The 14,263-nt window shown below is 35.5% G+C and overlaps 1 protein-coding gene across 3 annotated transcripts in view; it reads left to right on the top strand.

The window, feature by feature from the left end:
• The window catches only part of Vps13a (vacuolar protein sorting 13 homolog A), a 198,768-nt gene that overhangs the window by 53,135 nt on the left and 131,370 nt on the right, over positions 1-14,263 (top strand). For all 3 annotated transcript variants that reach the window (XM_057777994.1, XM_057777996.1, XM_057777997.1), the window contains exons 18-23: positions 1,042-1,228; positions 1,315-1,429; positions 8,469-8,605; positions 9,336-9,468; positions 10,351-10,468; positions 12,954-13,092. In XM_057777994.1, the coding sequence (XP_057633977.1) occupies positions 1,042-1,228; positions 1,315-1,429; positions 8,469-8,605; positions 9,336-9,468; positions 10,351-10,468; positions 12,954-13,092 (829 nt within the window). The remainder of the gene's footprint in view (positions 1-1,041; positions 1,229-1,314; positions 1,430-8,468; positions 8,606-9,335; positions 9,469-10,350; positions 10,469-12,953; positions 13,093-14,263) is intronic.

Below are 14,263 nucleotides of genomic sequence, written 5' to 3' on the forward strand. Positions count from 1 at the left end.
TCTCCCTGGTACTTAGCTAGCTTTTGATAAACTGTTCCCTATGCAGACTGCCTGAAATAAGGGGAGGAACTCAGTCCTGCCTCAACTTGATGTGCCATCCTTTGTGCAAACCCATGGGAGGTGTGGCCCATGGAGGTCTCCTGCATCTGGAGATGGAGGATGAGCAGATGGGGAGGAAGGTAGATAAGAAAGGGGAAGGGACGGAGGAGAGGAGGGAGGGGAAACTGGTTGGTATGTAAAATAAATGGAAAAATGTTATTCAAATGAAATTAAAAAGAAAAAAGTTGTGGGAAATAAAAGTGACTACTAAAAGAAACAGTAGTGACAGTTTATTTGGAGAGGAGTGGAGTAAGGGAAACATGACTTCACTGCTGGTGGGAGTGCAAACTTGTACAGCCATAATGTTACCTCATTAAATTTAGGTTATGTGTTTCTGTAGTAAGGAGGTCACTTGTTTGTTTCCGGCTGCTTAGCCCCAAAATAATCACACAGAAACCTTATTAATTAAATCACTGCTTGGCCCATTAGCTCTAGCTTCTTATTGGCTAACTCTTACATCTTAATTTAACCCATCTTCATTAATCTGTGCATAACCACGAGGTCGTGGCCTACCAGCAAAGTTTCATTCAGCACATCTGTCTCCAGCCACAGCTCCATCCTTCTCTCTGACTCTGCCCTCTTTCTCCCAGTATTCAGCCTAGCTTTCCCTACCTAGTTCTGTTCTGCCCTGCCATAGGCTCAAAGCAGTTCTTTATTAATCAATTGTAATCATAGCATACAGAGGGAAATCCCACATCATGCCCCTTAAAGTGAAGATACCAAATACTAGCTATCATAGCTTTTGAATATAAAATTTAACATGAATTGGCTCTTAGTGACGTAATCTATTAAAACTCATAGGAATTGTATCTTTTCTCTTAAATTATTTGAGTTATAGGAAACGCAAAGAAAAATATCTTTACTATATTTCATAATTTTGCAGTTAGACAAATTATTTAAAATTATATTGACTCCTAATTTCTGTCCTTTTCTTTTATACAGATTTGAAACCAAAATTGATTCATTTTATATTACTGGCCTTCCAGATAATTCAAGAAAACCCCACCTACTGTCTTCATTGGACGATATGTCACTCTTCCAGATTACATTTGAGACGAACCCTTTAGATGAAACTGTTGCTCAGAGGTGTATCATAGAGGCTGAGCCTTTAGAGATAATATACGATGCAGTAAGCATTTTCTGTGTTACTAAGCTTCAGTGTATTTTCACTTGCTTTGAGTTTGTGTTTTATATTGGCGGTGCTTATTTTAACAGAGGACAGTCAATAGTATAGTGGAGTTCTTCAGACCCCCAAAAGACGTCCACCTAGCACAACTTACCTCAGCAACTTTGACAAAACTTGAAGAATTTCGAGATAAAACAGCAACAGGTAAAGTCATTTGTGAATTAAACATATTAAAATTTTACTTTAAATGATTTCTAGACTGGATATGGTTCAGTAGAAACTCATCTGGTGCTTTTGCCAGATATGCATAACAATAATTGCTTTTTATACATAGCACTTATATTTAATAATCACATTTAAGTTAACTGAAAATTTTCATTTAATTATTTAGATGTCTTTATGGTAGTTGGCTTTCTGATTTCATCTTTTTACAGTGAATTCCAGAGTTTGGTAGATTATTCTGAGAAATAAAATCCATCTTTTTCCTTCTCAGGGAGAATAAAGGGTATTGTTAAGGATTGTTAAGGTCTCTTTTGGTTTGAATTTGCTAATATATTTTCATGCTTGCTTATTATTTATTTGTGTTTATTCTTCTACTCTTTCCTACAATCTCAGATTCCATTTATAGTTCAAATTCCTGAATTCTGTTCCAGTTCATGTACTGGTGTATGTAGTAGAAGCCCTAAACAAAGTATTAAATGAAACCTTTTTTTGTTTTCAGTCAGTTCCTCTTATTATATAGAAACAGATAGGTAGTTACAAGTAAATGTGAATTCATTGTATTTAAATCCAGTAGCCAGCAGATTTAGATTTTTTTTTATCTTCAAGACATCTTTCCTCCAACAAAAAGTACTAAAACAGTATATGTCTGCTGTATAAAATTCAAATGTTATAAAAAGACCCCAGAAAGTGTAAGTCTTCCACACTTCACCCTTCTAATTTTACATTTGTTTTCCCTTTGCTACACCACTAGTGTCATTCCCTGTTATTTAGAATAAGACTATTTAGTATCCATGCAGATCTCTGTGAGTTAGATCCCGGCCTCGTGTCTACATTCAAATTCCAGGCCAGTGAAGACTACAGAATGAGTCTCTCTCTTAGAAACAATTATTAAAAATGTTTTTTGAAGTTGGAAAGCTGCTCATACTCTTAATTAATTTTTAATATTAAATATATGTTTCAGTTTTTAGGAAACTAAAATTTGCTTATTTTGGTAAACTGATAGCTCTTATCTGTTTTGGTCTTTTTTTCCCCTTCATTTTCTTCTTTATTAGTTTTTGTTGCATTAACCTCTATTAATTATTTCCTTGTTATTTTTTCTTGTGTTATTGTCTTCATCCTTTGTAAATATTTTAGGTAAACAAATGAAAGCATACCCATATTTATCCTTTGTCTCTGATAAGAAAATGAATATGGACTTTTGTTAACTCTTCTTTTAAAGTGGAGGATTCTCTGGTAGTTTGATACTTATTCTTGATTGTCATCTTGCTGGCATAGAGAGGCACCAAAAAATCTCCAGAAATATGTTGACTTCCCTTTGTCTTGGCCATCTCCTTGCTGGCATGTGGCCTGCTTTTAAGTGTGGTTTTTGTACCGATTGAAACTCCCTTGGAGAAACTTATTTATCATTTGTTAAGTAGAGATAGCTTCTTATTGATGGGAACGCTTGTGTAAGTTCCCCATCTCAGTGCTTAACCCTGTCTTGTTTGGATCTGTTCAGACCCTCTCTCTATCTATATGCTGTCACAGTCTGAGTGAGTTCATATATGATGCATCAGTACCGTTGTGCCTGGAAGATATTGTATCCTTGGTATCATCCATCCCTTCTGACTCTTAACAATCTTTTCAGCATAGTTTCCTGAACCCTGATGGGGAGGGATTTAATAAAGATATCCTGTTTAGGTTTAAGTATTCCAAGGTCTCTCATTCTATCCTCATTGTCCAGTTGTGGGTATCTGTATTGGTTCCCATCTACTGCAGGAAGAAGCTTCTCTGATGATGACTGAGTGAGATACTGATCTCTGGTATAACAGAATGTTAGTCATTTTCCTGCTACTTCCCTTTAGCAGAACAAAAGTATTTGATTTTCCTCTAGGTCAATGGCCTCCTAGTCTCAGGTTCTTAGTCACCTTGAGCAGTGTCACGCATGGGGTCCATCTTGCAGAGTGGGCCTTCAATCCAATCAGATAATGGTTGGCTTGTGCCACTATTGCACCAACATATTTTACAGACAGATCATCATTGTAGATTGAAGCGTTATCTCTCTCTTCCAGTAGTATGCAGAACTCCCTTCTAGTACCATGAACACTAGTCAGTAGGGATGAATGTTCCACTATTTACCTTTTGGGGTTTGGGTTATTTCACTAAGGATCCTTTCTTTTCTGATTCTATCCATTTTCCTATTAATTTCATGATTTCAGTCATTTGTTTATTTGTTTTTCTTTTATTTTTGTAATGGCTAAATATTATTCCTTTTGTGTGTTGATGGACATGTAGGCTATTTCCAATTTCTTGCTGTTATGAACAGAGCAGTAGTGAACATGTTTGAGCAAGTGTCTCTGTAGTAGGATATTGATTCCTTTGGGTGTATGCCCAGAGTTGTATAGGTGGATCATAAGGTAGATCTATTCCCAGTGTCCTGGGAAACGATCACACTGCTATCCATAGAACTGTGCAAGTTTGCACTCCCACCAGGAATGGATGAATGTTTCCGTTACTCCAAATCCTTTCCAGCATGAGCTGTCATTTGTTTTATTGATCTTGACCATTATGACTGATATAAGATGAAGTCTCAAAGTAGTTTGATTTGCATTTTCTCAATGACTAAGGATGTTGAACATTTCTTTTAAGTGTTCTCAGCCATTTGTGTTGCACTTTTTGGAAACTCTGTTTAGCTTTAATAATTGGATTATTTTTGTTTTTTTTTTTCTTTTCTTTTCTTTTCTTTTCTTTTTTTTTTTTTGAGACAGGAATTTCTGTGGCTTTTGGAGCCTGTCCTGGAACTAGCTCTTCTAGACCAGGTTGGCCTCAAACTCACAGAGATCCACCTGCCTCTGCCTCCCAAGTGCTGGGATTAAAGGCATGCGTCACCACCGCCCAGTTTATTTTTGTTTTCTTAATGTTCAGCCGAGTTATTTTAAAAAATATTCTTTATATATTTGAGACACTAACCTTATATTGAACATGTAGTTGATAAACATCTTTTCCTATTTTGTAGTTTGCTCTTTTGCTTAGTGATGATGTTATTTGCCATAGAAGATTTCCTATTTCATAAGGTCCCATTTATTATTTGTCTTAGTACCTGTGCTGTCAGCGTTCTGTTCAGAAGTATTTTTCTGTGCCAGTGAGTTTCTGTCCCGCCCGGTCCTGCAGCTGTTCAGTCCCAAAAAAACACACAGAGGCTTACATTAATTATAAACTGGTTGGCCTATTAGCTCAGGTTTTCTCAATAACTAATTCTTACATCTTACACTAACAGTAATTGGTATATAGATATTGCTTTTATTTGTTTATTTACTTATTTGTTTAACCATGGAATGTTTTTCCTTTTCCATTACTGTGATTAAAATTTTTGCTGGACATAATAGTCTGGGCTGGCATGTATGGTCTTATTAGAGTTGAGTTATTCTAATTGGTCTGTCTTTATATGTTACTTATCTTTCCCCTTGAAGCTCTTAATATTGTTCTTTTGTTCTGTATGATAAATGTTTTGAATATTATGTGTCGTGGGGAATTTCTTTTGATCCTCTCTATTTGGTATTCTAGATGCTTCTTTGATTGGCCCCTCCTTTTTTAGGTTAGGAAAATTTTTTATTTAAAATATTTTCTGTGCCTTTGAGATAGGTTTTATCTCTTTCCTCTGTTTTTATTATTCATAGATTTGGTCTTTCACAGTGTTCCAGATTTCCTGAAGTTTTTATTTTTGGAGTCTTTTAGAATTAACATTTTTCTTGACTGAGGTATCCAATTTTTCTACCTTGTCTTCTGCCTAAGATTCTGCTTCCCCGTCTTATACTCTGTTGGTGAGTACAAACCTGGACTTTGAGGTTTTGTTTGACTTCCTAAATTTTCATGTCAGTCTGGGTTTTCTCTTGTGAGTCTATTTATACTATCATGTCTTGAACTGTTTTCATTATTTCATCCCATTCTTTGTGTTTTCACAGACTTCATTAAGGGATTTATTTCTGTCTTTAGAGTCCTTGAACATATTCATAATTGCTACTTTTAATTCTTTGTCTTATTCTTCAGCTATATTACATTTCTCAGGACTCTGATGGAGATACGTTGCCTTGCCATTATAGGCATCTGGGGTTGTGACAAGTGAGGAGATTTTAGGTTTTGAATCTTGTTTTGTGTTTTGGGTAGTTGTTCCACTTCTTGATTTCTGTTGCCGTCTCTAGACCTTAGGAATGTGTGACAGCTGTATGTTGCCTGATAGAACGTGCTTCCTCATGTTAGTGGGTGGCAGAGAGGAATAGAGGTCAACTAGTAGAAAAGGCTGGGTGGGGCATCAGGAAGGCGCTAAGGGGAACTTGTTCACACCCTGAGGTAGGGTTCCCAGGGGACTGGAGGTGTGTTGGGAAGAGGGGATCCTGTCATTAAGGTTCAATTGTCTGGAGAGACTGGGATGAAAGAGCTGGGGACCCTGGGTCTGACCCAAGAGTTGGAGTCTCTAGTGAATGGAGTTGGTTGGAGAAGGGGTACCTATAAAAAGTTGTTATTTGATGAAGGGTAACAATGAGGACATTGTGATGGAGGACAGGAAGGATAGTGTGATTCACTTATGTGTGTTCTGTGTCCGCTGTGGATGTCTGACAGTGTTTCTGAGTAAAGATAACTGACACAAAGGAATTATGGAACTAGGAAAGCTGGATCCACAGCAAGATTTGGAAGGGTCCTGGGGGATTGTAGTGAGGGAGGAGAGGCCTGGATAAGCTTTCTCTGCTACAGGGCTGAGGAGGAGACTGGCGAGATAAAAGTAGAAGATAGGAAGGAGAGTGGAACCTTGCCTATTAGAGTTCATGTCAATCAAGTGTGACTGATGTAATTCTTAGTTTTAATCAACTTCACAATCCCATATTTACGGCAGATATAATACTGAAATATATCTACTCCATTCTCTAGACAAAAGCTGAATAGTAATTTGAACAGATGATGTTTGTATAATGAATTATTAGCTGTTAATGAGGGAATGTCTTACTCATTTAAAGAATAACTTGAAGGTGGCAGGAAGAGCACTTACAGAGAATAGTACAGCTGGGGATGTCTGTAGTAGGGAGCTGCGGTCTGCGTTCCTGCCATCCGGCTCCCGGCCGCCTGGCTAGCTTATGCCCCGAAATAACAACACACAAACTGTATTCTTTTAAATACTGTTTGGCCCATTATATCTAGCCTCTTCTTGGCTAATTCTCATGTATTAATTTAGCCCGTTTCATTCTGTGTAGCACCCCAAGGTGCGCTTACCGGGAAGATTCTAGCCTACGTCCATCCTGAGTCAGAGCTTCATTGCGTCTGCCCCAGAGAGCAGAGCTAAGGCATATGAGCTCACTTCCTCTTCCTCCCAGCATTCTGTTCTGTTTACTCCACCCACCTAAAGGCTGGCCAATCAAATGGGCCAAGGCAGTTTCTTTATTAGCCAATGACCTTCCTCCATCAGATGTCCATCCTCTCAAAGACTGAAGTCCATTCCTTATTGGAGAAGGCAGCAGCTGTAACTTACTAAATGGCATTGTGGTTTCACATTGGCAAAAGTTTCTGGAAATCCAACTTGGGAAATGACTGGGGGAAATGTGAAGAACTACTTGAATCAGTTCTATGTCACCAGTTGATTGGATGATTATCAGAATTCTTTGATCTGTCAGTCTGCTTTTGTCCTCAGTCTGTTTTTGTCCCCAACCCTCACCTTACCTTCTCTCACCATTTTAAGAACTTTGCCCCTGGATCTGCTTCATATAGGTTATTGGAACCTTCCCCTCGCTATTAAGGATCTCCTTCATATAGGATGTTGGAGCCTTCCCTTCACTATTAAGGATCTGCTTCATATAGGTTATTGGAACCTTCCCCTCGCTATTAAGGATCTGCTTCATATAGGTTATTGGAACCTTCCCCTCGCTATTAAGGATCTGCTTCATATAGGATGTTGGAACCTTCCCCTCGCTATTAAGGATCTGCTTCATATAGGATATTGGAGCCTTCCCCTCGCTATTAAGCAGTTTTGCATCACTTGCCTAGAGAGGACCTTTGGAATTTCTTTAAGATGACAGTGTTCATATTTCTTTCTCATATTTTCAGAAAAAGCTTTTCTCAGTATAGGCTGCTTATCCTATACATATATAAGTGTATATTTTAAACAGTGTTTATCATCATCATTTTGGGACAAAATCTTAGTGTGTAGCACAGGTTAGCCTAAAACTGTCCTTCATTTTCAGTTAATCTCCCAAGTGCTGGCATTTTAAGTGCATCACTGCACCAAGAAAATAATCAATTTAACTATCTTTTTTTCTTTCACATGCATATCAAGCTATTGATTGCTGTATTTGATACTGAGTATCTTTCTTAAGCTTTATTTTCTCTGTCATCGAGTATATATTATACATTAATTAAAAGTACTGGCTTTAATTCAAACAAACATTCTTAATAAATCTTGAATCTTAAAAATTATACTAAATACGCTAATATTCCTACATTTATGCACTTTTTACTTTAAGCCTTCACAATGATAAATTAATATGGTGTTACAAAAACAATAAATGATTTCTTTGGAGGATTTGGTTTTGAGAAAGGAAGGAAATAGGTCTTGATAATAGGATATAAAAGAGTTCCAAATAGAAATGTGAACTGCTCTAGTATTAAACTTTCCGAATCAGTTCCTATAAAATTGTAAGGCATATCTGAAAAATGCTCTGTGAATTAGTGACTTTTCTTCTCATCTCACACTCTGTGATGCTTCCTAACCTAGGCAAAGTCTGACAAAAAGAAAAATTTTTTGTATTTTTTGTTTTTTGATCCTTGATGTTTGGGAACCTAACTTGTAGAGCAGGCTGTTCCTGAACTCAGAGATAAGTCTCAATTTCCCCAGTTAAAGGTGTGTGCCACCATGCCTGGCTTTTCTCTAAGGTATGTTAAAATCAGTACTGACTTTATGAACTTTTAAATTATTTTATCGTGTTTGTTGATTCTCTGCTTTATTTTCATAAAGCAAGTTGTGAGAAGTACTCATTGCAAGGATTTAATCTTTTTGCAGGTTTGCTGTATGTTATTGAAACACAGAAAGTTCTTGATCTCAGAATTAATGTGAAGGCTTCATATGTTATTGTCCCACAGTATGGAATTTTTAGCCCCACATCAAATCTACTTCTTTTGGATCTTGGTCATTTAAAGGTATGCACTAATAATGTTTGATTGATGATATGGCATTTGTGGTATTCTTTTGTTTAAAATGTACTTTGATTTTGTTAAGATGGATTTATTTTTTTATGTGTGTTTTTCTGAGTGTATGTAGGCATACCAGATGTGTGCACTGCCCAAGGAGGCCAGAAGTGGGTCCCAGATCTCCAGGAGCTAGAGTTACAGGCTGTTGTGAACCACCATGTGTGTACTGGGAACCGAACCCAGGTCCTCTGCAAGAACAACAAATGTTCTTAATTGCTGAGCCATCTCTGCAGCCCTAGAATATATACTGGTTTTAGATAGTTTGATAAGTTTTATTGATGCTTAAATATATATCAGTACTAGGATTTGAGAAACAAATTAAAAAATAAACCTCATTATGTGAATGTCATCTTATACCTGTCTTTGTTGCACGTCTCATGGATAAGGATTTTTTTTTTTTTTTTTTGGTTTTTTGAGACAGGGTTTCTCTGTAGCTCTTGGAACTAGCTCGTATAGGTCAGACTGGCCTCAGACTCACAGAGATCTTTCTGCCTCTGCCTCCCCAGTGTTGGGATTAAAGATGTGTGCCACCATTGCCTGGCTGGATAAGGATCTTAATAGCTGTGTGTCTGTATGTGAATTTACCTTGTCCTATTAAATTTTTATGTTACAGAGCTAAGCAGCAGTTTTATTCTTTGAAGTATTTTACATGGTCTAAACTATTAAAATTAACTTTAAGGTGACAAGTAAAAGTCGATCAGGATTACCAGAAATGAAACCAAGTAACACTAGCCTTGAAGAGATAATGCATAGAGCTTATGATTCCTTTGATATTCAGCTTACAAGCATACAGTTGCTTTACAGCAGAGTGGGTAAGTACGAGAGATTATTATTGATTTTTTTTTTAAACAGTGATTAGGTTTTTAGACACTCTGAAGATATGCCTAAAGACTTTCCCTCTACATACTTGGAACTTTCCTGTATTTGAGTTAAAATTAATGGTTAATATTGCATAGTGAATGAGAGATAGTTGGTAGTGAAAGTGTGAAACCTTAAGCACAGCTCCACTGCTTCAGAATAGCCGTTCATTAAGATATATGACTCGGTACCTGTGTTTGATTGGCTACGTTAATCTAGCTGAGTGATTGATGTTTATTTCTAAGGTAATTACAATGATTTATTTAAATAAGAAAACAAACATTGACTACTTACTAAACAAAAATGACTACTAACATTTTTCTCGTTTGAAACCAGGAAATTTGTTCCCTAGTTCACCTAGCTAAAATTTTGTCTCTTCCTGGGAACTGTGGCTTGCTCATTACGCTAAGCTGACTGATTGCTGAGCTCTAAAAATCTGTCCATTGCTACCTTCCTAGTGCTGGGATTTCAAGCATGAACCACCACCGTCTACTCCCCATGAGCTATGTGAAACAGAATAAGAAGTGTGTGTGTGTGTGTGTGTGTGTGTGTGCGCATGCACTTAAGTTTTTCTGCCCCTTTTAGTGCCTTATAGTGGCCGTATTTTGGTGGTATAATATCTGGTTGACATAGTGATTATTCATAGATATACTGTATATTTGCCTTTTAAAAAACAGCCCTTTTTCTTTTATTATAGAATATAGTCTTGTAAAGTAGTATGGGGGGGGCAAATGGAAGTGTACAGACTTGCTGATTGTGTGTCCTTTAGATAATTTTAAGTTTTGTATGTTATAAAAATTAGACTAATAATAAACATGTACTGTTTCTGTGATTAGGTGATAACTGGAAAGAAGCACGAAAGCTCAATGTATCAACACAGCATATTTTGACACCTATGCACGTCAATGTAGAACTCTCTAAAGCCATGGTTTTCATGGATATCAAGATGCCCAAGTATGTATTATATATTATCTGTTTCACGTAATTGTAGATTTTCTCAGTAAATCTGTAATGAAAGAAATGCTATACCCATTGACTCTATACATAGAATGCATATTATAACCTTTGCCACTGATGTGATTTTTAATATGTAGTTCAATAGCATCTTCAGAAATTCACAATATTATGCAGCTTTCACCACTATCTATCTCTAGAACTTTATTTAACAGTCTTCCAAACTGAATGTCATACTCGCTAAATAGTAACATTCCATTCTACTCTGCTTTTTGCCCCTGGCTACCAATCCCCCCTTTGTCTGGTGACTTTTCTTTGTGTTTTGGTTAAGATTTATTCTAACATATTTTAATCATGTTCTTATTTTCGTTTTTGTATACTTTGTAAATTTTTTTGTTTTGTTACCATGGAGATTATGTGTGATGTCTTAAACCTTTTACCATTTGCTTAAAATGGTACCCATGTTGGTCTCATTCACATGCGAAGTCTACTTTTTCAGCACCAATTAATATGGACTTATTTTTGTGTCTTCATTTTTGTAGAAAATGAAAAGAAGTCAAACCTAAATCATATAAAAATCTTTTTTAATATTTTTAATGCAGTTATCTGTACTGTGATGGTTAATTAGACTGATTTAAGACAATAAAAGAAAGCCCACTCTATAGTATGTAGCATTTTGATGCCTACCCTCTTCACATTGTGCATCTTGCATATTTGAGGAAAGGAAAAGGTTTTGATGCATTAATTTAATTGATCTGTATTGTGTAAGTTAAGCCACAGTGAATGGAAATATTTAAGTTATTAGAAATAAAGCTTAGGATTTTCTACAGGAATTCAGGTACATTTTTAGAGACCAATGTTTAAAAACTAAAATGTATAATTTAAAAAAAAATTAGTTTGGGGGAAAAGTGGCTGTAAAATCAATGAGTTAAAACATTTTGTATGAGGCCCATACCTTTTGAAAAATTCTTGTTTGTGTATGCCCATGCATTTTTGTACATGTGGATATACACATGTGTGTGGAAGCCAGAGGTTGTCATCATGAACCCAAAGTACATCAATTGGCTGAGATGCACACTCCAGAGATGCACTAGCCTCACCTCACCTCTCCTTTAGTGTTGGGATTGCAGGTGTGTGCCTCTGTGTCCATCTTTTAGTTGGTGCTGGGTATCTCACATTAGATACTTGTCCTTTTTTTTTTTCACTTTTCCATTAGACCAATTTTCTCAACCTCTCTTCATTTTTATTTTTAATTTTTAAAAATATTTATTTATTATATGGAGGGCTTACATGTTTAGGTACCACAGTGAGCATGTAAAAGTCCAGAGAACAACCTGATGGAGTAATTTCTTCCACCATGTGGTTTCTGGGTAATCAAACTCAGATCACTGGGCAAGTTCCCCTTAAAGGCAGATGCCTTTATCCCCTGAGCCATCTCTAGGGCTCCAGCCCCTCTTTAATTCAGTATCTTATTTGTAAGCAAAAGAGATTGTTGTAAAATAGAGACTGCATGTTTGTTTCCCCACCACCCAGACCCGAATAATAATACAAAGCGATATTAATTACAACACTGCTTGGCCAATAGCTCAGGCGTATTTCTTGCTAGCTCTTACACCTTACATTAACCCATTTCTATTATTTTATATTTTACCACGAGGCTCGTGGTTTAAAGGTAAGGTTCTGGCAGCTTTCTCCTTAATCAGCTACATGTTGTGTGCCTGACTTCGTCTTCTTTCTCCCTGTATTGAGTTTAGTTTTCCCACTTACCTGTATTCTGCCCTGCTATGGGCCGAATTAGCTTCTTTATTAATCAATGGTAATAAAATATATTCACAGCTTACAGAGGGGAATCCTGCATCAGATTGGTAAGACAGTTAAAAACAACTCAGGTTTTGTTTTAAATTATGGTTTTGGATATAAAATCTCTCGTTCTTTGAACTTGCTAAGCTTACGTTTTCTTGTAGGAACTATGTGCATATGAGAATTCACATGTAGTAGAGATTAGAAATAGACTGTGATCCTCAAGTATGAGTATACAACAATAGCATATAAATAATGTAATGATAGTCACCTAATAAATTGGTAATTAATATTGTCATCTGTATTTGGCAAACATGAGAGAAACAATAAATGAAATAATACTAGAATAAGAAACCTCTGAAAACTATTAAGGCTAGTGCATCTAAGGTTTATAAGGTAAGATGTGATTTGTAGTTTTAAATTTTTGTTTTAAATATTTATTAGTTGAATATCATGGTTTCCATCTACTCCTCTTTATATTTTTGTTTTGTTTTGTTTTTGGGTTGGGGTAGGTGCTAAGCATTGAACTCAGGACTTTCTGCTTGCTCTGCAAGCCATCTGTCACTGAGCCACCTCCCAAATTTCCATTCTTTGTTAATTAGTGTACCTAAACCAGAATGAAAATTACTCTATATATTCTGTATACTTCATATACTCTATAATAATTCCTGTCTCTGTAAAATAGATTCAAGATTTCTGGAAAATTACCTCTTATTTCATTACGAATCTCGGATAAAAAACTACAAGGGATTATGGAATTGTTTGAAAGCATTCCAAAACCTGAACCCATAACTGATCTGTCTGCCCCTGCCAAATCATTCCAGGTAAAAGTCTTTTTCAGAATTAATGAAAGATTAAATTGAAAAATAGATTCCAAAGTAGTAAAAGAAATTACTACAGGTGAAATTATTTATGCTAATTTTAATTTTCAGCAGAATTGCGTCTCTTCCATCTTAATGACGCACATTTACATTACAAGTATTTAACATTATGGAGAAAATCGCGACTTTGAACTTACTTGTATGTGTTAGGTTATATTTCTGTCTATCAGATTAAGTTCTAACAGAGTTGTTAAGAAAAAGTATTATACATTTTTGATGAGTTTTGTCAACTTTTCTCTCTTGAGTATTAATTTATTAACAGTGAATGAGGTGTCTTTCTCTGCTCTAGTCTTTAGTCTTAGCCATTCTTAATATTTTACTCTTTGAAAAAAATGCCTTTTGGACTTAATTTGTGTATCTTTTAAAGAATATGTTTTTCTATGTTTAATTTTTACTTTTTTTGAACTGTTACTGTGAATATATGTATTTGTATTATGTAAATGCAGTATAATTTTCTAATTATAGAAATTTATCGGTCATTTGGAATTACTTTTTATGTTATATTTTTAGTGCTTTATGTAAGTATATTTTTACTATGCATTAAGTTTTTATTTTTACATAGTCACAGTTATTTTCTTACACCTTTGATTTTTTTGACTATATATTATATGATTTCTCTCTCTCTAAAATATTTTAAGAAAGGAAATATCTCATTTTTCTTTGATTTCCATCCCCTTGGCTTATTTATAAGTTATTAAATTTTCTGCTTTTCTGTAATTTACATTTCTAAAAAAATTGCAAAACTAACTTGTAGAATCTCCATTCTCCAGTCCATTTGATAGTGAACTGCTGATGTATTCTCTCCTGTTACTCTGACCACTTTAGTGTTTTACAATAGCTTTTCTGCTTTGCTGTTGAACTTTCTGTTTTTATTAATTTTGTTGTCTTCCTGTGTTTTGAATTTTGATGAAGTAGTATTTATTATTTTTTTGGGGGGGGTAAAGCTAAATGTGATATTTCTGAAACTTTCACCTCTTAATGAAGTTGAGAGATTTTCCCCCTGTGTTTTATTCTAAAAACTTAGTAGTCTTTAAAGTTGCTTTATAAATGTATGTGCATTTTACATTCATATTTTAATGTAGTCTTTTAACATCTTCAGTCTAATTTTATATCT

Source organism: Chionomys nivalis, chromosome 8, assembly GCF_950005125.1.
Source record: "Chionomys nivalis chromosome 8, mChiNiv1.1, whole genome shotgun sequence".
Classification (NCBI taxonomy): Eukaryota; Metazoa; Chordata; class Mammalia; order Rodentia; family Cricetidae; genus Chionomys; species Chionomys nivalis.